Source organism: Alosa sapidissima, chromosome 15, assembly GCF_018492685.1.
Source record: "Alosa sapidissima isolate fAloSap1 chromosome 15, fAloSap1.pri, whole genome shotgun sequence".
In the NCBI taxonomy this organism is placed as follows: Eukaryota; Metazoa; Chordata; class Actinopteri; order Clupeiformes; family Clupeidae; genus Alosa; species Alosa sapidissima.
Genome location: NC_055971.1, coordinates 13,748,102 through 13,773,986, shown reverse-complemented (window position 1 = coordinate 13,773,986; position 25,885 = coordinate 13,748,102). Strand labels below are relative to the sequence as shown.

General features: G+C 44.8%; 1 protein-coding gene across 1 annotated transcript in view; it reads left to right on the top strand.

The window, feature by feature from the left end:
• Positions 1-240: 240 nt before the first annotated feature.
• tenm4 (teneurin transmembrane protein 4) overlaps positions 241-25,885 on the top strand; it is a 135,187-nt gene continuing 109,542 nt past the window's right edge. The window contains 3 exon segments of the mRNA XM_042064275.1: positions 241-519; positions 1,759-2,031; positions 23,301-23,519. Coding sequence (XP_041920209.1) covers positions 297-519; positions 1,759-2,031; positions 23,301-23,519 — 715 coding nt within the window. The 5' untranslated portion in view covers positions 241-296.

Genomic DNA, 25,885 nt, shown 5'->3' with positions numbered 1-25,885 from the left:
TGCATACCCAAAGTACATTCTCAGCTGTCACTGAAATATATTAATGTAGTGCTTTCCAGAGGTTCATTTTACAGAGAGGAAGGTTGTGAGCCAAAATAAATGGTAATTTCTCACTCAAACTGTTCATGTATTTAAGTGGAAAAATGTGAGTAGGGGGGAAAAAAAGTAACTGGCAAGACTGAAAAAATCTAACCAAGAACTTTTCTTCTTTGTCCTTTTCCTTCTCTACCCACAGCATTTCTGGGTCTGAACTCCGTCACTTACCTTTTGATGTTGACAAAAGAGAAGAGGTCGCCATGGAAGTGAAGGAACGCAGACCTTATCGCTCGCTGACCTCCCGGCGGGACACGGAGCGGCGCTACACAAGCTCCTCGGCCGACAGTGAAGACGGGAAGATTAACCCCAAGTCCTACAGCTCCAGCGAGACACTCAAGGCTTTCGACCAGGACTCCAGGCTGGCCTACGGAAGCAGGGTCAAAGACGTGGTACACCATGAGGTGGACGAATTCTGCAGGCAAGGTAAGGAACGGTCCATCCCACTTTTGCCACCAGAGTGAATTCCTACCGCGAGCATGACGATGTATGTGTTCTATTTAATTTTATATATTCATTTGTATAGATGTTTAAAATATGGTGTAAGCTATACCATACAAAAGTTTTAGTCACTTGGGAATAAAATGCTTAAATGTGAGAAAACATAATGACATAATCAATCTACTTATCAAATAACAACATAAAATAAGCAGTAAACAAAAAAAGAAAAATCTAATCAATATTTGATGCAACCTTCCTTTGTCTTCAACAAGGTATCAATTTGCCTATAGGTGTACTTGTAGTGTTTTTAACTAGAAAGCATTACATGATTTATTGATATGAAATATCTCTAATAATTGTTAGGAAAGTGCTCTTTAGGGGCTGTGGCATGTCCTCCTGAAACATTTTAGAGAGTCATCTCTTACAGGCAATTAAAACGAACTGTGTGATATTTGATCAGGATTTAATGTAGGCTATCTAAGAAACTTTAAAAGGAGGTCTTATTACACTGTTGTAGACCTGACATTACTTGAGACTGAATTTAACGACAGGGTGAGGTGTGTCCGGATTCTCTGATGTCTTTTATGACCTTCTAATGTGTCCAGATGAAGGCAACCTGGGGAAGAAAGCATCCGCTCGCAAACCTTTTTACTCCCCATGAATACTAAATGCATCGTTGCTCTCGACCACACCAGCACTCTGGCTCTTTTTGTATGCCTTGTCTTTGGTGCAGCTCCCTCTTGTAATTGTAGGATTTTGCAAGTCATGGAAAAGCTGTTGCACTGTTAACCCCCCTTTTTTTAAAAAAGAGCTACTCCCCTAATAATCACATTAAAGCACTCCAACACAGTTTAGTGGATGAGGTGGTGTTCTTTGTTCTGAAGGACTTTTGATCTAGTCAGTTATTAATCTGCTTTATGCCCACAAATCAGGATAATATAATGTAATGGCTCAGAGCTTTTTTAATAATGTTCTGACCAGAATCCACTTTTTACATATACAAATTATCCTTCTTATGTACTGTATATTTCAGTTATTCTCACGTTTGTCTCAATAAATTAGCTCCATAACTGCCTCATGTGCTTAGCTAAGCCCTACAATAATGTTTGTTTTGTGTGCATTGTATGTACTCCAATTGTGTCCGTCTGTGCTCATGCATGTGTATCCTTGCATGGCTATGTGTCTATATCAGCATGTATGTATTTTTGTACTTTGTCATTGCAGGGGCAGACTTTTCTCTCCGTGATCTGGGCTTTGGCGAAGCTGTCCCCTCTCACGTGGCGGCCTACCGGACAGATCTAGGCCTGCCCCACCGCGACTATTCTGTAAGCGTGGGCTCGGACGCAGACACCGAGACCGACGGCATCATGTCCCCAGAGCACGCTGTCCGGCTGTGGGGCCGGCAAAACACCAAATCGGGCCGCAGCTCCTGCCTGTCCAGCCGGGCCAACTCCAACCTAACGCTGACCGACACCGAACACGAGAACACAGAGAATGGTAGGGCATTTAGTCCTCTCTTACTTTTGTTGTTTTTCTTATGTTTTGATTTTGTTGTTGATCTGTTACTTGTTTTCTTCTTGCTCCTCCTCCTTTGACTAATGTTTGATATACCAGGTGGGAGTCTTCTTGCTGTCTTTTTTTCCCTTTTCTAAACCATATGCACAGCTAAACCTGGACAAAGCCCTACACATTGCTGGCTGGCTGAGTGACTCTCAGAGTAATCACTCACTTTGGCAGGGATGCTTTTTTACCCTAGGTGCGGAGCTTGTCTGCAGAAATGAAGGGTCAAAGCAAAAGCCATGCCACATGTTGTTTCTTCTTCCCCCAAGGTCTTTCAGGAGGGTACCTCTGGTGGCTTGTAGTGAAAGCTGAACAGTCCTTGTGAACTATGACTGTGACAAGAGGGACAGTGCTGGTCATCCGACTGGCATTTTTCAAATGGTCTCTTTAATTTTCAGTGGTTTAGCTCTGCTTGTTGAAGTACCCTTTTGTGATGAAGGACCTTGAATTTCCCACCAGTTTGATGTCAATATTGATGTTTTTCTTGCATAAAGAGTGGCCTTATCCATAATCATGAATCTCCTTTAACTTGTCAAAAGCTGCTGTTGTTTTGAAAAGGGCTTAAGTGGCCTCTTATAATAGGTTAGTTGAAGCATTGTCCCTGGGCAGTCAATTTTAGTGCATGGTTATGCATACACAAAAGAGATACATTACACACCAATTGCTAATAGTCCCGAACTGTGAAATTTTACAATCCTCCCATTGTCCTGTAGTAACATAACCCTGTCATCCTGTGTGATCCTGGGGATCCTTAGCGTAGGATGAACCAACCTTAATTTTGGTCTTGGTTGTTTGAATCCTGCTGCTTGTGCCCTAGAAATAAGTCAGGATATTTCCCATAATTTAGATCTATTCTTATTTTAATAATAAAGGTCCCCAAATTTTAGGCATCTTATTCTGATGAACAGTTGCAGAGTTAATCAAAACTATCAAAAACAATCAAAACAAATTTCATCCAGTGCTTTTTTACAAGGTATTAGGAGACATATTTGTACAATATTTAGGCATGGGTCATTTTAGACATGGGTCAAGTCTCACCTATTTGTTCCTGGTAAAAGAGTCCGATATCCTCTCAGTCACACAAAAGACAGCAATTATCCATGGTTTGCCTTCAGTAGTTTCTAACAGGTGATGACACTGCTCCTGATAAAGGAGCTGGCTCGTCTGATCTGTCTTCCTGGGTCTTGGGCTGGTTAAATGGCCCCCTTGAGGCCAGTGAGTGCTGGAACCAGCGCAGAAGGTCACTATGCACTGGGTGGGCGTCGCTGTGAAACATGTACGGGGCCCGATTAAGCATGTAAGCGAGCTGAAAAAGGCTGTCGGTGAAATTAAATAAATAAACAAACGTGTCACAGAGGAGGAGACAAAAAATGGAAGTAATGAAAGACATCTTGAAAGATGTTGTTTGATAAAAACAGGAGGGGTGTGGAGGGGCTGGCGGCGTGGGGGATGTTGACTTGTCATTTTCTTAGCAGCTGTAACCAGCGAGAATACGATTTTTGGAGGTACCCTCGTGGTTCCGCCTCACTGAATTCATTTGCCGCTTCTCCCGTGGGCGGATGCTCAAGCAAATCTGCCTCATGACTTTGTGTGCCAGCCAGGCAGCCTGAAAGTACTCAAAGCCACCGTGTTGACACCCGCCACATTGCCTGGGCAGCCCAGGTGTTGTTCTACATTTGAAAGACTGTGTTGAATCTGCTGCGCTCGCTGCTTTAGCTGTGGGTTGCTTGAGAGGCAGCCAGACACACTGAGCACTGTTGCCTTAGGTAGAGGATTTCACTCAACAGAGAGGCTACCAAGCTAAAACCGTCCCTTGAATCATTTTTTGGATTGTAAAGAATGGCAAAGGCTGTGGTTTCTTTGTGCTGGCCCACCCGATTAGAACTGGCTCCACGCAGCTATCTCTAGATGTGTCATTACACCCTGTAAAATTATTTATTTGAACCTCCAATGACAATATTTCATTCAGATTATGGTTTGTTGTATGACATACATTTCACTTTGTACACAGATGCTTGCACTAAATACTTTTCTCCAAGAAGAATCTTTAAAAGAGCATGATTCTTCTAGATGCATACTACCTCCTTGCAATTTTCTCCATGTATTTGCTTTTCTGAAATCCAGCGACACAGCTCTGCATTTCAGAGAGAGCCCCATTGCAAAGCATTAGATTCTTATCCCAACAGACAGATGTGACTTTAGATTCTGAGATGGGTTTGCCTGATACTCAAATCCTGAGGGAAATGAAACTGCCCTTTACAGTCTGGATCTTTATGTAGATGTTGATCGGGTGGTGTGTAATTTAAGTGGACTCCATTGCTCAGGGAAAAAAAGAGGGAAGTGCCCATATTGTATTTGTGATGCCAATTGCTTCGACAGCTACATTTGGACCGTTGCAAATAAAAAATAAAAACCTTCAGAAATTCAGAAACGGCTATTTATTCCAGTCATCCAAGCCGAAAGACGACTTGCGTTCACCATTTAATCTGGTAATGCATAATAACTTGCGTTTCATATATGCAGAGTTAATTAAAAGCCATTGAACTGCCTGGTTCACTTGTGTTTTAATCTGCCTGGCGTCAACAAACCGTTTCCTTTGCCTTTAAAATATTCGTGCCGCTGGCCAGTTTCTCCCGCGCTGTGTGTGTGCTTTTCTTGACCCTCAGGTATTATACATGCAAATTGTGGAAAGCGATTCTGATTAAATCATGCCTGTATATGTTTCAGTAATGTGAGCATAGCTCTACCTGATACCGCTGCCAATTAGCTGAATAATCAACATCCTCCATTCCTACGCGTGGTAGATTGTTTACCGTCTGCGTTGGTAATGAAGTTTCATTTAGCATTTAGGAGGGCGCTTTAAGCTTTAACTGAGCACATCTGCATTTGAGAGAGAGAGAGAGAGAGAGAGAGATAGATAGAGAGAGAGAGAGAGAGAGAGAGAGAGAGATTTTGCCAATAGCGAGACTGGGATGCTCGCTTAGTATCTAGCTTGTAGCTTTATGGTTTGCTGGTGAGCAGTGAACAACATGACCCAATTTTTATTGTCTTATTTGGAAAGGATGGTTGGACAATAGCCTGACAGCCTGCTTAAATATGCTCCCTCAGCTGCTAGCCAGCAGAGACTTTGCCCATCCCCAATGAGCTCTCAGTTGTTTATTAGAAGCTCAAATCAGCTCAATGTGTGAGTATGGGTGTGCATGTAAACTGTGTGTGTGTGTGTGTGTGTGTGTGTGTACATCTGTATATGTGTGGAATAATGGGGTCAGGCTGACTGGCCCTAAAGCCTGCGGACCCCCTGTGAGTAATTCTAGCACATCGCTGCCGCCGAGTCACGTCCGTGACAACACAGGTCATCAGTCAGCCACGCCCGCTGGAGAAGTGACGGCGGCCTGGGGCTGTGCTAGATACGCCTTCAACAGCTGTGGCAACACACAATGCACACAACCACAAGCTCCCTCTGTCTCTCACTAGCTATAAAGAAGGGCATAAACTACTGTAGCTGTACGCAATGATTATTCATTGTTTTCATAGTAGACTAAAATGTGTGTGTGTGTCTGTGTCTGTGTGCAAAGTAGTGCATTTATACATATTGTTTATATACAGATATATTTACATAATATATTTGTATTACTTGTAGTGCATTGGCTTTAGCTATCTGGGGACCAGTGGGGGGTGCTGTTGGGGGTCAGACAGTTGATGATTGAGACCAGTGCTGCCTACCCTTCATCCTTACCCCCTCCAGAGGCAATGTGTGCTGAGGTACCAGAGTATTGATAACAGAAACGTCACGCTCGGCTCAGCATCACAGAGTTAATGTAGGAGTGCTGTTCAAAGCGATCTGGTGGCTTGCGGCCGACGCCAGAGGAATGGGTTGTTCCCATGGTGCCAGCATCCCAACTGTAAAGGATTGAGTAGCGGGTGGTGCTGTATGTGGGGGTCGTAATGAGGGGAGGGCGTAGCAGTCGCTCTTTGTCTTCGCGGAGCAGTGCAAGTGGAGTTAGAGAGAGGACTGGTGAGCGATTTCTGCAGATTAACCTTGAAGGGCGATTTATGTTTGTTTTGTGTGTGTATGTGTTAGTGCGTGTGTGTGTGTGTGTGTATGCGAGAGTAAAGCTGCCAGCCCTTGCACTGATTTTCATTTATTCCTCACTGGTTCATTTTATTTATTTATTTATTTAACTAAGAGAGAGCACAACAAATTAATCTTATAGATCACTGGGACTGTTATAAAAATAAAACGATAAATGTGTCCCTGAAAATTACATAGGGGAACATTTGCAAAATGGTGCTTATTAGGATCTAATAGATGGTCCTTAGCATCCAGCAACTGGGAGTATTTTATAATAACCTCATCTTCACCATTACTTTATTAACTTACTGACCCTTTAATGAGCAACATGGACTTGTCACGCTCTCATGCATCCAGCCACATGCCACCAGGATTCATGTCTAGACTAACTGGAGTATAGGTTGATATCCAGCAGATTTACTTTTACTGCTAACAATGGGCTCCACAGTGGCTGTCAGTATGGGCTCCCATAGGGATGCTGTTATCTGCTGCCGCCTCGTGCCCTCAGAGAGGTGCCAGGCCTTGTGTGTGTTTTTTTTCTCTCTCTCCAAGCCACTGAGCCAACATTTTCAGACAGGCACCGCTATAGGGGGAAGTGTTGGAAACAGAAGCCGCTCTGCTAAAAAATGGTCTTTGGGAGCAAATAATATGGTGTGACTTCGAGGAGGGATGAGTGATTGTGTGGTTTCCCCCCGATTCTGGGACTTTCTTTCCCCCGCCTCCATCGCTGGGCGTCCACGGCCCATCCATCAGCAGTTTTCCGGGGCAAGCAGCCTACTATACCAGGTAATGTAGAGACCAGATAGCTCTTTAATGTTCAGCTCAGAGCCCCCGGCATGGATGTGGAGCCATAAGGGTCAGAAAGGGAAAAAAAAATAGCCACCAAACCCCCACATTGCTATTTGTTAATTAGCGCCCCTGCCCGTGTTTACTGTTGCGTGTCTTCAAAGGTTGGCCATGTCAATTGACAGTGACAGTTCCCTGAGCCCCGGTGTTGCTTTGGTTCCCTATAGGATGACTAGTTGAAACACAGGGAAATAAAAGAGGCCACAAGATCAGACGGGACAGATTTTTCATGTTCCCCCTACACGAGATGGAAAAAAAAAATTGCTTCCTTTGAGTTACGCTTGAACGTCGCGTTTCTGAAGCTACTCAATCTGTTCTACACCACCGCCTTTGTTAGGCAGAGAAAGAAGAAGAAATAAATACCCGAAAAATAAAACCATAAGACGGTAAAACATGTCACTTCCAAGGCTTGGAAGAACGAGTAAACTCTGAACTGCTGAACGATTGAGGTTACGAGAGGCTCTGTGGTAGTGATCAGTTTGACAGTAATTGGGGATGTCGTCATTGAGTCAGGCGGTCGGTGTTTGTGCCTGGGCTCGCTCAGTCCTGCACTCAGAGCACTGCGGGGCTAATAATCGCTTGATGCTCTGCTGTAAATGATTATTACCTGTATTCTGCTGCTCGGTGAATGGCCTTCTCTCACTTGGTTAAGTCTGTGTCGATTGTTTTGTGTGTTTTCCTAATAGCCCATCTGCCCCCTTGGTGAGGTCATCTGGCTTGTGGAAGCAGTAATTGCAATGTGGCTCTGCTTATGGAAATAACTGCTTTTTGACGAATTACACAGAGAGGGGAGATGAGCACAACATCGGAGCTTTTTGTTTTTGTTTGTGCTTTCTGAGGGGACGAAAATTGGTCCGTGCAAGTGAGGCGAAACTCAAATTAGCTTTGGCAATAGCCACACCTACCTGAGGTGTTTGGAGCATGGGGGAGGTTGGAATAGAGGATGGGGGGGTTTATCTCCTTTGATGCATGCCACCCATTTGGAAAGCATCTCTCTCTTTCACTTCTCTCTTCCCTCTCTCTCTCACTCTCTCTCTCTCTCTCTCTCTCTCTCTTGCTCGCTCTCTTGCTGTGTCCTTTGAACTGATTCCCCCGAGGCCCGCCACCATATTAGGAGCCCGCGGAGTGAAGTTAAATCAGACTTCCAATTAGAAGAGACATTTCCTGTATTACAGAACTGGATTCATTAGGGCATGTTGAACAGTGTTGTGGTAGGGAGACCACAGAGGGATGGGGTTACTGACGTGACCTTGAGCCAGTCTGAGAGAGAGACAGAGAAAAAGAGACCGAGAGAGAGGGAGGCTAGCAACTCTGCCCTCTGATTTGCCATCTAGTGAAGTCCATGACAATCAATGCATTGCTTACACAATAATCTGTTATTACCCGCTTTAGAGTCTGTGGCTGGTTGTAGACTAGACATGACTGGAACATGCTCCTTGATCTTGTGGAGTTTGCTCAGGAGGGCTTGATAAACTTGGGCAGGAGGAGTATTTTAGGATGGGCAGGAGCAGATGCATCGTCCTGTATGGGCTGTGTTTGTTGCACAAGAGGAAACTATCGTCCAAAAATGAGTTTTCTAGGCCGAGCTTTACAATAGTGTTTCCTCTTAACTTTGAAGGTCTATGACTCATTCTTGCTATTTTTAATTCTTTGGACAGCCTAACAGTTATAGCAGCTATCATGTAATGCCTGTTATCAGGATTTCGTTTGCCTGTCTGTGAGCTGATTACTGTTGTATTGCAGCAATCAGATACTGTTGTCCCCTCATTGAGATATTCATTGCCTCACACTGTGTGGAAGTATTTGAATTAAGCTGTGTTTAAAGTGCTTAAAAATTCGAGATAACAGATTTTATCACAAAGTGTGAATGTTTTCTGAAACGTAACATTTCCAAATAGCTTGATGTATAATATAATATATATTATTTATACAGGTATACCTTCTCCTACTGTATATATATATATATACCTCTCTAAAATTGGTTGAGTTATTGTGTTTGTTGTGTCCAGTTCATATAGCTTTAAGATGGCAGACAGCCTTATCAGAACTAATTCCTCATGTGTACTGGTGCATTATTTCTGTTATGAAGTGATAAGTGAAGGGGGGGGGGGGGGGCACACACATTCCAACCGTCACATCACAGTGCCCACCGGCATCACCAGAGCTACTTTGTAGTCATTTTTTTCCATCGAGGCATTTAAAATGTAAATAGTCTCGCATTAATGTGACGTGCTGTCCATTTCTGAGCTCTTGCCAAGGTGCATCAGAGGCAGCAGCTTGCTCTCAACTGACCCCCCTGTCCTTTACTGTCGCAGTTTCGGGGCCAGATTTAAAAAGTCTCTTTTTTCCACCAAGAAACGTCTCTAAACTGAACTCAGACTTTTGGGTATCATTTTTGGCTGCGGTCAACCCCCTCATCCACTGCAGTCATCCCACAGACGTCTTGCCACTAGATTGCAAATGTAGAGTGAAATCCAAAATGTTTTATAAGACTTGCTTAAGTCTTTGCTAGCTTTGGGATTTGGACGTGACATTCACCACATTTGCGGACTTGGAGCTCGAATTCCGATTTCTCACGCCCATGACTCCTTCGCCAGTAAACAAAACGGGAAGGAAGTTGGGGGTGGGACGAAGAAAACAGAAGCATGCCTTCATTTGTTTACTGTTTTGGCAGCTGTGTCCCTTTCTCAGATCAGGGATTAGCACACTTCCAAACCAGCTTATTTTGCAGGCTAAATTAGGGCCTCTTAGATGCCCTAGTGGGCTTTGCAGAGTGGTTATCTGCCATATTCCATAACCTCCCCACGATTCCCCTGCTCTTGCCCCCTCTCAGCTAACCTCCACCGACAGCCTCATGGTGCAGCTGATCGCTCCCTCAGTGCGTCACAGGCGCCGTGTCCATCGCTAATCAGACAACAGCGAGGCTGGCTCGTTGGCTCATTCGCTCATTTCGGTCACTCGTTTTTTCTTTTGCCATCTTCGTCTAGCTGTCGGTCTCTCTCTCTCTCTTTCTCTCTCTCAGTGTGACACTTCCCAAGCAGTTCTCTTACTCCTTTTTTCCTTTCCATTCTCTCTCTCTCTCGCTCTCTCTCTCTGAAATGTCATATTAGCCTTCTATCTAATCCCAGTTAAATTAGCTCTACAGATGGGTATGCAGGGTAGTGGTAACTTGCTTTTCCAGTGTGTCATGTCAGTTTGCCTGTGCCAGGGTGGGGAGGAGACATGGTGAGAGGACAAACCAGAGAGACGGAGAGTGATGGATGGAGAATGCATCAAGATCCGTGTCAGGTTGAAGACGGGACCAATTTGGACCAAGTTAAAGTCATATTTGCCTCCAAGAACACCATCACAACTACTTGTACATGCATTCTTTGTCATGCTGGTGCTACTTGAGCGGTTATATTGGTAGTTAGAGAAAGTCCTTTTTTTATGGTTCAAACTTTTTCTTTTACTTGTGCCAGATACCAATTTCAAGAGGTGTCAAAATCGAAATGGTGGCTATTCATTTTCACATCTCTTTAAGAGAAGTGGAAAGGGGAGCAAACAAAGAAATGCAGGAATACAAATGTGTCTGACATCGGAATCTTAGTAATACAGTGCAACATTCTTTGGTATTGCGCTCGGCACATTACATGTGAAATATATTTCCCTTCTTTCTGTGCCGTAATGAGAAATGAAGCTAGTGGAGCAGCACGGTGAAATATCAGAAATGGTGTGGCATGTGAGACCCGTGACAAATTAAATGTAGCAAAGGGGCCCATTCTTTTCTTCTTTCTTGTTCATCACATTTTGCTGGACTCTGCATTTCTGTGTTATTTAATTGGCTTTGACATAAAGGCTAGTGTGGCGTTGGACTAAAGATATGGTCGCATTTTCATTACCCGACTGGAATAGACCTCATTTAATAAACGTACCTAGATCACACTGAAATTGATGCTGGGGATTTTGTGCGCATTGGGAGTTGCTGCATTACTCTAGAGAGCTCAGTCAGTTGGAATGAGCTCTAAAACGCAATATGAACCAACATGTGACCACAATACTAAGTTAAATCTCAAAGTTTCAAGTCATAACATGGCTGTGTCAGGGTCTCTTCATCCCTTACTTCCAAAAGCTTTATGGAGACCTGTGCTAGTCACGTCTTGCGTGTCATAATTTGAGTCACGGAACATTGTGGTTTTATAACAAGCCAGTAATTTCAAAGGAGTCGTAAACACAGCTATGCAAATGTCACTGTACTTCGTCTGAGAGTTCATGAGTGAAACGAAAGAGACCTGCGGACTGAGACTGCCTGCCTGTGTAAATGGCCCAGGCTTTACCTATTAACCATTCCCCTGGAACAATATGGAAGGTAATAACAAAGATGCAGCCATTAGCCTCATTGGCTTCCGCCTATTAAAAGTGAATCTGCTACTTTGTGAATTATCACTGTTTCCTGCCTTTGAGCAATAATGAAAATATGGAGATGAGCATCATTTTTCCACCTCTCTCTCTCTCTCTCTCACCCTCTGTTGTCTTCCTCAGACTATAGCAATTTGTGAGTAATGATTGTGAACAGAAGCATTATCATTATGGCTTGCCTTTTGCATGCCGGTCCGCTAGCACTCTGCCGGAGACATTAGCTGCGAGATAATCTGTAATATTTTTTTTACATTTTTTTCCAAATGTGGGAAGAATGCTGATGATCTCTCGCTCCGCAGTCTTATGAAATAAAACCAGTGGCACACCTCGCACACAAACACACTCAAGCATCTGTAAATCATTCGTTCCCAGGTGTGTGGTGTGTCTGACGGCCTGCACGTTGACTAATGCAGAGCGTGTGAGGAGAAGCAGGCACCCATGTTCCACACTCGCGTGCTTGACGGTGACTAGAGAGGAGAGTGTTGTTGTGTGGGGTGCATGTTGAATGTCACAGAGGTATATTCGGTAGGTGCATCATAAGGTATCACTGTCTGCAAATGAAAGGGCATTTTTCACCTGGCGGTAAATGTTGTCTTAAGTGTGCCACATTTTTCTCCGTGACCTTGTCTCTGACTGCTGTTGCGCTGAGAAAAAACCGTAGCAAAAAACAAAATAGGTCTAGTTTACAGTTGCTTGTTTTTTTTGTACTGAAGGGAGCTGAGTAAGGAAAAATGGTGGTGTGTGTGTGTGTGTGTGTGTGTGTGTGTTGGACTTTGTCATTTCTTCCGTCTCTCCTCCTATCCCTTTCCATTTTTCTCTTTTTCACTCCGCTCCGGAAGTTTCACTGTCTCCTGTGAGCCCTCTCCTTTTGCAGTGGGGCCAGCTGAGAGTTCTAGCAGGTCATGCAAGTGCCAGGGCTCCTGTGCACCAGTGAACTGCAGGGCACCCCCTCAGACTGCTCCCAGCCAGAAAAGACTGGATCGCTTTCCTTAGACATCGGCAGGAAAAATGGCTGTTTTATTCACATTAGTGAATGAAGGAACAGAATCAAACAAAGCCACCACCTCAATGTCTCCATATATTACAGAAGTCAAACAAGGGAGTTTTTCGAGACTTTCTGGTAGCCCAACAAAGCAGTGGCGAGTTTGTTTTTGCAGGTCTTTTTGTGAGAATGAATTAAATAGATAAATAAGCATGGGAATAAAATAAAGATGGCCCCTGTGCCTCAGCAAATTTGCCTAGCTGAGAGAGCGATGCCCACGAAGCGTCCGTTAATGAGGTGGCACCAAGATTCTCATTATAAACCCTCGGAGAGGAATGGAGTCCGGAACGCCCATAAATCAAACGGGATGAAGTGAAAAGGGAGGAGGCTTTTTTTCCCTCCGAGATGATGAACAAATGAGATCGGAACACCACTCTGCCACAAACCTGGCTCTTGGCCTCTACTTCACGAAGCCAAGCCAGTCTTTTGCCAGTGAATTTGGTTCTGCATTGCAACTGCAGTGGATCAACAAACAAACAAACAACAACAAACAGTGGATCAACATGGAAACCAACACAATATGTAATCCCTCAGTGGTGCGTCCTCCTTTTCCTCACATAACCACGTTGGTATAGACCAGTGGTGCCCACTTTCGGGCCCCTGCACTCGTTTTTTCCCCTGTTTGGCCCCACTTGTTAGTCCCAAGTGTGTGTCAGCCGCTGGGAATTTTTGTCCCAACAGCTTTTTAAGGGTTAGCTGCAGTTCATTATCTGACCACAGTTTTATATAGGGCGTGGGGGGGGGGGGGGCACTATGAAGGCACTCTGGAGCTCCTGTCAGCAGAGATCAACAGGCTTGTGAGGCGCTGATGCAGTTGCATACTGACAAAAATTTCAATTTAATGTATCACTTATTTTTAATCAGTGGCCCTCCATTCTGATATTTTTTTTGGGGGGGGGGGGATTGGAGGGATTCATTCACTTTTTAGGGAAGAATTTGGGCATCCCTGATATAAACAATAATGCCTGATCTGTTTTTGATACTAGGTCAATGGATGAGTAGTAGACATTTCTCCATCATTAACCAAAACATAGCAGGCTTTTATAACTGCTGTAGTCTTCTGTTGTTTAGTCATGTATGTTCTGCTGTTGTTGTTGTTGTCTGAGTGTATTTCCTGAGTCCACAAAGGTGAATTTTGTGGCATTTCCCCACTGCTTTCCCCCTCACTTTGGTTGCGTGTTGAGAGCAAATCGATAAGTTCACTCACCTGCCTCATCTAAGCCTCAGTAACAGAGAATGGTTGGGGATTTGATCAGGCTTGTTATCACACAATGAGAAAACAACTGCCACTGGCAGAACTGAGGGTTGTCAAGTAGAGATGGACTGGGCAGGGAAGGAGATGACCTACACTGCACGTGCCGTTCATTCAGTGGTACTTGTACACTGTTTATTGTGTCTCTGTGGAATTTTGTTTGAGGGAGCGGTGTGTTCACAGGCTATCTTTCTTGACACTTTGGCCTTAAGGTAAAGTTTTAACACATCCTTATTCGGTTAGAGAGAGAGAGAGAGCACGAGAGCACTTGACTCAATCTTCAGCTATGTACATTTATGTATTAAACTTTTTATTTATTTATTTTTTTCAGGAAAGGCGAGTTTTAAAAACTTTTGCTTGGAAGGTTAGAGGCAAATTAAAGATACTTTGATCAGAGTGTGTACATGTATCTGTAGGGTATGTTTTAGCATTTTACTAGGCCAATCCTGCCGCAGTGCACAGGGAAAGCCTGGGTATGCGTATGGTGCCATCTCCATTGAGCAAAGCCTCGGGCTAGCCACATGTAGCCCCTAATGAGCCGCTTACAATTTCAGGCTCCACTTGCACTCAAACACCAAAAGTAAACTTTAGGCCCTTTGTCTCTCTCCATCTATCTATCTCTTTTCTTTCTCTCTCTTTCTCTCTCCATTTCTCCCTCGGTCGCTCGCTAGCTCCCCCTGAATTCAAAGGCCCTAAGAGGATTGCGAGGTCGTTATTTATTCATGCCATTGTGTTTATTCGTTGAATTCCAATGCGCTGGTCTGCTAAAGCAGCAGTGGGTCCGGAACCGAGGAGAAACCAAAACCCAGCAATTATCAGCCATTAGCATTGTTTTGAGCCGGCGTCAGAGCTGCTGTTCTTCTGCGTGTTTTTTTTTTTTTGTTTTTTTCTCCCGGCACTCTATTGCTTCGTCTTCTGTCTGAGGAGGTTCTGCGCGGAGGCAACACGCGTTTTCAAACTGATTAACATGTGCTATTCTTTGAAGTCTTGGCTGCGTCCTGAGAGTGCTGGTCGAGTGGGCGTGGATGCGATTAGTAGCTGCTTTTCTCTGTTTTTAATCTCCCGCTTTCTATTTCTTTTTGTTTTTTTCTCTCTCTCCTCCTTTTTTTAAAGGCCTGCGCTCTGCTGGCAGTAGGTCTACTGAGACGAGTGGATGCTTACTGTCTGGGATGAGCTATCCCTTCGCCTGAAGGTGGAGGGATGCAGCACATGGAAGGGTAAAAAAAGAAGGATGTAGGGAGGAGAAAAAGAAAGGGGGGGGGGATAACCACACCGGCAGTGTTGTGTTAACACAGGTGAGGGAGGTAGACATCTGAACCAGCCCTCCTCTCATGCTCCAGAACAAAGTGAGCCCAGGGGGATATCTGAACAAGGCTTCTTGAAGGGGATTTGGCGATGTCAGCCCCTTGTCTTGTCATGGCGGCTCTGTACAAACATCGATACAAGACAGTCAAGATCAGACTCCAGTCAGTCTATTTTTTCGACTCCCATCCCCTTCATGCGTAGTCTGTAAGAATCGTAACGTAAGTGTGAAAATTCTGAAGGCTTTATTAGCCTCTTTCTTAGACACATCAACTCCTATTAGGGTACAGTCTGCTGTGTTAAATCGGACATGTTTGCTGGGGTGTAAGTGACAGGATTTGAAAATAGTCCGTTTTCTTCGCTGGCTTTTGTCTCAGCCCAGCCAGTGTGAGATTGGTGTATTCTTGTGACCGGCAGGCCTGCATTAGCTAGTGTTTTGCCACATTACGGTTTCCCCTGGAAATGGTAATCTTGAACCCCCCCCCCCCCCCCCTCCCCTTGCCACCAGGCTCTCGCTCCTCGTCGCTGACTCTCTCCCGTACGTGTCCTATACAGAGGCAGCTGTGTGGAACCTACACAACAGTTGTCAGATTTACCACCTTGCACTGTGAAAAATCCCTATTCAGTGCCCCTCGGATTCCAATCTCCAGGCCTCAATCTGCCACCTCTCTCTGCCGCTCGCTGCCACCGAGCACTGGAACAGATGGCGTCTTTCAGCCAGGCGAAGGGTTGCCGAGGCTAGACCTTTTTTCTTGGGGGGAGTACGGGAGGGAAAGACAGCCAGCCAGGGAAAGATGGCGGAGGAGGAAGAGAGAGAGAGGGATCAGTAAAGAAGAGAAGAGAGGCAGGGAGGAGGAGAGCAGCTGAGGGATGGGGAGGTTTATAGTCGGGGGACGGGGACAAAAGAAAAAGGCAGGAGAAAAAATGAGGCAGAGAAAGAACATGTTAGCCATCCCCCTGAAGAATTTGTCTCTGTCTTGTTACTTCTTCCTTCATTCCTGCTTCAGATATGCAAATGCCATATGCCAATTACACCTGGGCTATATAAGACTTTTTTTGCCATGGATGGAAATGTCACATGTAGCCTTGAATACAGGGGACAATGTCTCCCAAGTATGACAGTCGTATATGGATAGGAGTATTTTACTCTGAAAATGTGAATTTAATGGAGTCGTCCAGTCATGTCATTTTGTGAGCGAGTGGACTATTTCTGGTGCGATGATACATCGCTGTGGTGATGGACCCGGTCTCCAGCGTTTCTAAAAATGAAGCTTTACACACCATGTCTGGAGTGGGCACAGAAGGTTTCAGTGCTTGTCAAAAGGAAACTCACAGTGGTTGATGGATTATGGGCTTTGGGAGGGCAAATTGCTCTGCAGCCATCGCTAATTGTTATGTTGTGTCTGGTGAGCAGCAAGTTGCTAACTAATGGGTATGCAGACGCAAAGAGATGGCTGAAATGTCAGGGGTCACTCTTAAATGGGACTCCTGTGGTCGTTAAATGTTATTTTATTACACACAGCTTTCATTTCCCATTTTCTCCATAATGGGGAGTCCTGTCTATAAAACACAACATTTACGGCCATTTACTGTTGGTTTTCAACTTTCTCTTACGTTACTCGGCCCACTCAAAAATTATGATATTGATTCCATCCAGCTATATGGCTTTGTCAGGGGAAATTTATTAGTTTTCCAATGAGCGTCCATTTGTGGGGCCATTTTCCGACTTCCTCTCTGGGTGTGTGGTTTCATACTTTGCATCTTTGAGGCTTGTACGATTTCCATAAGGTTTCTCTATCTAGGAAAAATGCTCAAGGTACCTTTGGCAGAACATTTTTCTTACCACCAGAAATGGAGGATTTGATGCCATACTACTGTATCTGCCAGTCTTAACACTCTGAGCCACCCAGAAAGAAATACTGAAATATAAACATAGTCATAAACCTCAGAGATGGAAGGAGCTATGACTTGGGTGTTTAGCGAATTTAGATTCGGCTCAAATCCTGATGTGGCAGAGCAGGTTGAGATGAAAGGAGCGTGAATAAAAGTAGCCTGAACTAGCACTTAAAGAGATTATACTGACACCCACATGGTGTCTCTCCATGCTGCAGCCTATGGCCAGTCTTAGACACCAGCCTTGTGCATGGGAGCCAAATGTCCGTCGCATACGGTAACGGTTAGCTTTAGATTTGCCGTACTGTGGCCTTTGATGGCAAATCCGAGCCACGGGCAACAATGAATAGCGGAAGGAGCTGTTGAGCGCTTGAGTCTGTCATCGCGACATGTAAGACTGAAGCAACTCTCTGAAAGCAGTCTGTTTGAAGTCGAAGGTCTTTGAAACTCCTCACTTTCATGACCTTAAGATCTTTTTGTTCTGCACCGTCCCCCCTTCTGTTTGACCATTTTTTAGACACCTCTACATAGTATGAACACCATACATATTTTTGGTAATAGCACTGCAACTCTGTGCCTGACGACGTATAAAAAATGCAGAGCTAGCACCACTTGGTATGGAGACTTTATTACCATACCATACATCATATTACCATAATATTCCACTCACCATTCTAGACATCAGATTTATGTACTGGAAATCTTAAGATTGTAAACATCTCACTCCAACTCTAAACCCATCACTAGCATCATTTTCACTTCTATGTACATCTTTACCCTTAAATGCCATACTACTTATAGAGGCATACCAACAAAGATGTTTATTCACAGACAGAATTTTCACCTCCCTTCTCACCCTGCTTTGTAAAACCACCGTTTTTAGACGCTGCCTTGGGCATCATCTGTGAGCAAATAGATCATGTTTGTCGTGAAAACGTGAATTCACGCTTTTGCACTCACCTCTGACCGATGCTGGCAGGGCGAGTGAGAGTGAGGAAAAGGGAGTGAGGGCTTATTTACCCCATGGCTTAAAAATATATTTGGCTGTTGTTTCAGTGGTTGGGCCAGGAAAGAGGTTGCTCAGATTGCCTTCTCTCTTATCAGCGCCATTTTGCATGCATAACTTGATTGCATTGGAGATGGGAATAGTTTAAGCTTATCTCGCTGGTCTCTTTTTGCTGAGTGATGGGAATGTTGTAAAATGAGTGCTGGCTGATTGAAGATGATGGGATCTTCAATCCCCCCCCCCCCCCCCCCCAACCACTGTATTTTATTGTTGCTACTGTGGATCCATTTATAGCGACATTTCTCTGTGTCTTCACTTGTAGGGTTATTTCTCAGACTCTCTCCCTACATATGTGCACAGGGCTCAAAAAGCAATTTCTGTCGAACTGTCAGAAGCGGTTCTCGAAATGGCGGAGTGTGTGAGGAACAGCCTCCTCACACCCCCTGGGGGGATTGTGTACTCTGACACACTGAGGCTTGTGTACTGCTGCTCTTTGGGGAGCGCCCTCCTCCACTGTCCACTGCTGTCCATTTGGTTGGATAATAGATTCGGATGGCCTCCTCAAGTGGCTTGCCATAGGTTAGTTGAAATCTTCAGCCTTTTAATTTAAAATTGATTCCCCCCCCCCCCACTGATTCTTAATTTATCAACCACCTAAACTTCCTACATGTTTTGTATAATATATATATATATATATATATATATATATATATATATATAAGCTTAAAAACGGATATGAACTATCAACTATCTACCCACAATTCCTCATGTCCTTCCCTAGAACTTGAACTCTTGACCTTAACAGTGTTTGTATCATATTCCATCACCTGAAAAATGAGGGCATCTGCCCGGCGCTGATATTGCGGGTTCAGCTCTAGAGCTGTGTGTCAGTCGTTTTTGATGGAAGGTGGTGCTCGGGATGTTCCACGGCAGGTAAGATGGAAGCAGACACCGTGCTCAGGGGGCCATTCTGCTTAACCCGTGGTCAGGTTAATGTGCTGCCGTGCAGATGACTGCTCTCAGTCGGAGTGATCGTTGCGTCGTAGGCCTGTTGTGAAAACCATTTGATCCTCCGCACACTTCCTTTGACCCGAGCTCATTAAGATTATTGCCTCAGTCCAGGATATATATTCTGCGTTTGTAAGTCCTCCCCCCCCACCTACCACCACACATCCTTCAGTTAATAGAGGCTCAAGTGGAGGAGGGGAGAGAGCAATCAACACTGTATGTGTGTATGAGTCATTGTACACACACACACACACACACACACACACACAGTCATACACACTCATATACACACACACACACACACACACACACACACAGTCATACACACACACACACACACACACACACACACACACACACACACACACACACACAGAGCAAGCGAATTGATTGGAGTGACATAATTTATTGAGTCCTTCCAGTTGTCTTCTATGAGGCGGGCATTACTAGTTGAAAGCACCATTGATCGAGGCGTTATTCATCACGTTCTGAGCCACAACTTATTGCATTATCCTTCCTCCTCCGAAAGGGTCTGGGAGGACGGAAGGCATCACGCTGCGGCGGTTACACGTGCGGGTCGCCGTCAAATGGCGCTTAGCGGACACGCCCAGTCATTAAGCCCGTTGCGGGAGGGCGCGGCGAGGCCGTCTGCGACAACACGGCCCCCAGCTAGGAGGCCGAGCCCGTGTAATAGGAGAACTGCCTTTCGTCTGCGACGGCAGCTGGCCCCCCCATAGCCGTTTGTACCGATTGCCCTCGCAAACAGCTCGCCGTGTTTGGGCCGGGTCTCCAGGGAGGGGGTGGGGGGTGGGTTGTCAGACGTGGATTGCTATTGGGGGGCGGGGGGGAGGGGTTGACACATTGGATAACCATAGCAACTGTAGCTCTTTTTCCCCTCTACCTGCCACTGCAATGCACAGGCACCCATGTGTTTACCGTGGCCATTTAATTAGGCTGCTCGTGAGTACATGGAAGACTTCGGTGGGTGTTTGCTTGACTGCTGTTTGGATGGAGGGGTTGTGTGTGTGTGTGTGTGTGTGTGTGTGTGTGTGTGTGTGTGTGTGTGTGTGTGTGTGTGTGTGTGTGTGTGTTGTGTGTGTGTGTGTGTGTGTGTGTGTGTGTGTGTGTGTGTGTGTGTGTGTGTGTGTGTGTGTGTGTGTGTGTGTGTGTGTGTGTGTGTGTGTGTGTGGTGGGGGGGCGGTGGGTTGGATCATCAGCGAGGGCTGAAAGGGCAGGTCTCGGGAGAGAGGCTGTCAGGCACTGAAAGAGGAGCGCATGGTCCGAGGACTCCTAACTAAAGCTCCCGGCTTGTAACACTGTGAAAAAAGGAGAAGGCGGTCAACCTTGGCGGACCCTGGGAAGCTGCCGGTCTGCACCCGGGGCCGACCGCGGGCTGGGCGGACCTCATGGCGAGCCTCTTTATAATGCTCAGAGAGGGGCGCAGCAATGGTGAAGGACTGAAAACAAATCGCACAAGCCTGCATTAATTAAACGTGCTGGAGCACGCGGCTCCGTAAAAAGCTTTGTCTGCAAGACAAATTGCATTGGCTGGCTGAAAGTGCAATGCATTTTTACACCCTCTCGGACTCTGACTTTGATTACTTTTAGAGGACTTTGCCTTCTCACACTCTCTCTCCTCTCTGCAATGCTGAGAGAAAGAAAAAAAAAAGTGATTTAAGGGGGAAATATTTCATTTGCGAGTATAATAGCACTGAAGGAAATTTTATATAAATTGGAAGACTGGTCCAAACTTGTGGTGGGTGGGTGCACTTTAATTTCATTTTTGGTCTAATTCACCTTCAGGTTGTTTAGGAGCTTGATGCCCTTCAGTTTGTATTAACTACACTCTGCATCTCCATGGTTCCTCATTAAAAACCCCGGCCTGCATTAGTCTCTCTGTGGCCCCTGGTGGCCAATAGGCCTCAATCCCTTCAGCGGGTTTTTACAGTACTTAGCCTCTCTCCCCTTCCCTTGCCACTCTGAGTGCTTTGCCCCACTCCACTTTCACATGCTGACTTGATAAAAAAACATTTCCACACATTGCTTGTGCTTGATAAAGCTAAATCCTCACAATGGCTGCCCTGCAGTGAAATACCTTCATATTACTATGTTTATAGTGTTTACTTTCCGACACTGATGCAGATAATGAGGCCAGGCTTAGTAGGCCAACTTATCCGGCACCATCAAAGGAATAGGGATTTTTCACTTATTTAGGAAACACAATTTGCTGTTAAGTTGATATGTCCTAATTACTGAGTTGACACCTATGAGAGCTTGGGCTTGCGATGGCTCTCTAGTGTGCCATATCAGAGGTTGTCATATGAATGCAGTCACACCGGCCCAGGTTCTCATCCACATAAACACACAGACGGCAGAGCCGGAGGCGTTTTAAAACATGATTAGCTTCTCTGCAGCTAAGCTATTTTGCCATGCCCGAGTCATCATGATTAATGGTGGGCAGTAAGAAGTGGCGTGTAAGACATGAACTACATCACTGAGCCAGATATGGGGTGGAATGAGCTAGCAGTGTTTTGCTGTGTGCTAATGTTAATTACGCTAATTGTTTCTTAATTGTCACCGAATCAGCAGGCTACGTGCGTGCACACCGCTGGGATAATGGCATCCATTTTATTTAAAAGCATTAGGAGGAAAAAAAGAAGTTTCCTGTCTCAGTTGATGACTTTGTTGTTTTGCTTTCTGCTTGAGGAGATGCAGGAGGGTTTTTATAGTGAGAATGTGTGTGTGTGTGTGGGTGTGTGATGCATCCATTCATGTGTGTGGGAAAATGCGGAATTTGGCTAGAATAATGGCTCTTCCAAATCTTGAAGTGTGTGTGTGTTCTTGCTTGTGTGCTTGCATGCATGCCTGTGTGTGTGTGTGTGTGTGTGTGTGCATGCACACATGTGAGTGAGCCAGGGAGGGAGTGGTTGCTAGACTGAAGGCTTTTCTCCAGTAGGATAGATAGATAGATAGATAGATAGATAGATAGATAGATAGATAGATACTTTATTGATCCCCAGGGGAAATTGAAGCGTGGAAGTGGAAGGCGTGTTGATTGTGGTGGTCTGTGTGTGGTATCTGTGCGCCTGTGTGTGTGTGTGTGTGACTGAGTGTGTGTGCGCGTGTGGGTGTCTGTCAGTCTGTGGATGTGAGGGAGAGAGGGCTCCGGCGGCTAGACTGATGGCTGCTCTCTCCGCAGTCCTATCACTTAAGCACTCTGTCTGGAGCGCGAGATGGGAGCCTACTGCAGCAAATGTTAATCACACATTATTAGGTGCACTGCGGAGATTTAACTCCCCATGACAAGATGTAGACGGGACACAATGAGCCTTAAATGTACCATTTGAATGGGAAGCCAGCAGAGAAGAGAGAAAGCCGAAGATGGCATCCGCCGCCACACAAACCCTATTAATTACACCATGGCGTGGAATACAAATATAGGCTGAGGCTTGCAGAAAATTCTGTTTTGGCTGGTTGGCGTTTTTATTTTTCTTGATTATCATTATTAGTAAGCCAGAGCCTTATGGGGGGAGCCTATCCGAGTGGTTTTAATTTAGAGGATGCAGGCCTGCCTCTCTGTCTAGCTCCAGTGATTTTGATGTGTGTGTGTTTTTTTTTGTTGCCTACATTATCTGACTCCGACAGACTCTAGGAAACGTGCCAGTGTGTAACGTCTCAAGCAGAGGAGTAGGTGGTCTGTGTTTGTGTGGGTCCAGAAAGTGCACATGCCATGTGCTTAATTAAAGTCACTGTCTGTCTGGTTCAAACTCTCTCTGCCTCTCCTCTCCCTCTCTCTCTCTCTCTCCCTCTCTCTCTCTCTCTCTCTCTCCATGGTTCTCTCCATCACAGCATCGCTCTTTTCACTGTAGGTGCTTGTTTTCATTTGTTTGTTTTTTCCTTCTCCAGGTTGTTTACTCAATGCTCTTTGTCTGTGCTCATTTTGTAATGTTGCTTTTTTCTCCTGTGCAATCTGCTTTGTCCACAAAGTTCTCCTGTCTTTTTCAATTACGGCTGCTCAAAATGCAATATCCGCCCCCGTAAAATTGGCCAAGTGCACACCGTATTAAATTTCACCCCCATTGCCTTGCAAAATGCAGAGAGCAAAAGGGGGATTTTAGGGGGGGATAAACAGAAATGAATTAGAAGTAAAAAATAAAACCATCACCACCAAAGAAAGACAGATTACTTTGTTGTTTGGCATCGCTCTGCTTCGTCCTACGGATCAGAGCGAAGCCGTGCATGTTTTTATTTTTTTAGTTTGCCCGTTAACCGCGGGCGCCGTGTTGCTTCTGTTTGTGTTTGCCCGGCTGGGACATGTGTGAGCATTTCTCTCTGTGTCCCCTCCATCCACCATGTGCTCTGTTGTGCTCTCTTCTGTGGTCCACAGGTCAGCCTCTGCATTGCTCCTCAGCCTCCTCCTCCCCTGTCGAGTCCCCCTTCCCTCCCCCTTCCCGTGCAGCCAATGAGAGCCAGGGAAGGTTGCTAGGTAACAGTGTGGCTCAGCCAGCGCAGGACTCTGAGTCGGAAGATGAGTTTGGCCCCAATTCATTCTTAGTTAAAACTGGCTCAGGGACCCTCTATGCTCCGGCTGCTGCAGCCGCTGACGGTGAGTTTGGTCTTCAAACTATTGCTGATGGCTACACGGCTCTTCTCTGTTGCAGACTGCTAGTTTGTAACACTAAGGAAGTAGCCCAGGGCTAATTTAAGCTCTGCCTGTCTGTGTTTAGCGGGAGGGGGGGGTGGGGGGGGGGCGGGGGGGGAATATATATATTTTTTTATTATTATTATTTCAACTTTAAGAAAAAGCCTCAGGTTTGTTCTTCTTATCCAGACCTGAACTTTCTAAGTTGGGTTGTGTGTGTGTGTGTGTGTGTGTGTGTGTGTGTGTGTGTGTGTGTGTGTGTTTGTGTTTGTGTTTGTGTTTCTGTTTTAGTGTGTTTGTGTGTGTGTGTGTGTGTGTGTGTGTGTGTGTGAGTGTGTGTGTGTGAGGGGGAGGAGGGGTAATGGTTGACTGAACACGAGAGATACAGGAGGGTTGTGAAGTGTGAGAAACTGAATGGCCTTGGAGGTTGAATTTCAATTTCAATTGAATTATGAAAACAACATAATCGAGATGCAATGATTATTATGCCATTTTCTGTTTTGCAATGATCTCTTTTTGGCTTGAGGCTTGTCAGTTTAGAAAATGTTGGTTTGATTCCAAAACCGTTAAATGTTTATGTTAAATAATCATGATCTCAATATTGACCAAACTAATGGTGATGATTTTTGCCATGATCAAGCAGGCCTACTCAAAAGTAACACATTCGCTTGTTTTGGTAAACCTTGAATATATTAGAGATTTGTAACAGCACGTGCCTACTTCTTACTGTAAACATTTCTCTGTACTGAAATATGTTTAATATTTGGTTTAAATAATTTTTAGATTAGTAAACAGTTGTAAACATTTCAATAATGATGTGTGGCATCTGTTTAGTATACAGTTTAAGTTGGTAAACATTTCAATAATGATGTGTAGTGTCTGACTGTTTGACTGGAACTGAAGATGCTACCCTGGAAAAATGTCAAATGACACAGAACCTGACAGTCCATTTTCTTTGGTAGCCCTCAGAGGAATGTTAGTTATGCCATACCCTTAACGCAAGTGGAAGGCTGCAAGGCGCAGATTAGCTCAAGATGTCTGTGGAAGATTTATCCAGATATCATCTTATTCTTCCAATTGTTCATGACTCACCCACAAGTGGAATTCTACTATTGTTTGCTCAACGTTCCAGCTTTGGTTTTGGACAGTCAATCTCTCTCTCTCTCTCTCTCTCTCTCTCTGTCTCTGTCTCTGTCTCTGTCTCTGTCTCTCTCTCTAACTCCCACTTTAGCTTTTAGCTTTTACTTTCTCACTTTCTCTTGCTCACTCACTCTCTCTCTAGACCCCCCCTCTCTGTCTTCCTCCATCCCTCCCTCTGCCTGCTGTCATGCCTAATTTTACCCTGAGTCATCAGAATTTAGAAAGAAGACTATCCCCTGCTGTTTCACTGTTAAATACCACACACACACCCACACACACACACACACACACACACACACACACACACACACACACACACACACACGCTACGCCACGCCACATGCCATTTTGCATTTCACACTGCTGAACTTACTTTATAATAATCTAATAGAGGCTAATTGTCAAGTCCACAGTTAAGTGGCAATATTCTCTTGGAGTTTTCATTAAATACTCATTACTTGAACCTATCAACATGGTCAAATCATCTGTATTGTCATCCAGTACCTCTGTACTGTAATAACCAAAAGGTTAGCTGGCTGCGGGGGGAAACTGGCTTTTTTCCCCGCAAAATGAGATTTCTCATTTGTGTTAAATCATCAGTGGACTAAAATGGCTAACTTGATGCAACACATACCATCAAAGCTATGCAGGATGAGCCAGTGACCTACAGAGCAGCCCAGAGTAGACAATGCAGCGCTGCTTCATACGCCCAGAGTGGATCAATCCCGCCTGTCACTGTGTCCCCACTAATGAACTGTTAATCAAAATCAAAATTCTTGGCAGGGACGTGGGCTGCTAATTGTGCCATTGTAATATTGACCTTTTTCTAAGCCCAGTGAAGTGACCTGCACGGCCTGCTTATTTATCTTATTTTGTCCATTTCACATAGTAGCAGAGTCTCTATTGTGATGTAAATGAGCAGAACTTTGCATGTGATTCTCTTATATCATGGCGAATTTAGTTGACTGATGTTTTTGTTTTCTTTTTCTGTCATTCCAGCTTTATTTAATAGCTGAAATACTGATGCTCATTTTTCAGTTGCAGTTGAACTTGGGTAATTTTCGCTCCAAGAAATAGTAGAGAAGCAGTGCCCTTGTTTAAATTATTAAATAATATACCCTCGAGAACCTTTTTTATTGGTTGTAGTTTTTAGAATCATTGTCTTCAGTTGTATATTATTAGTGGTGTTA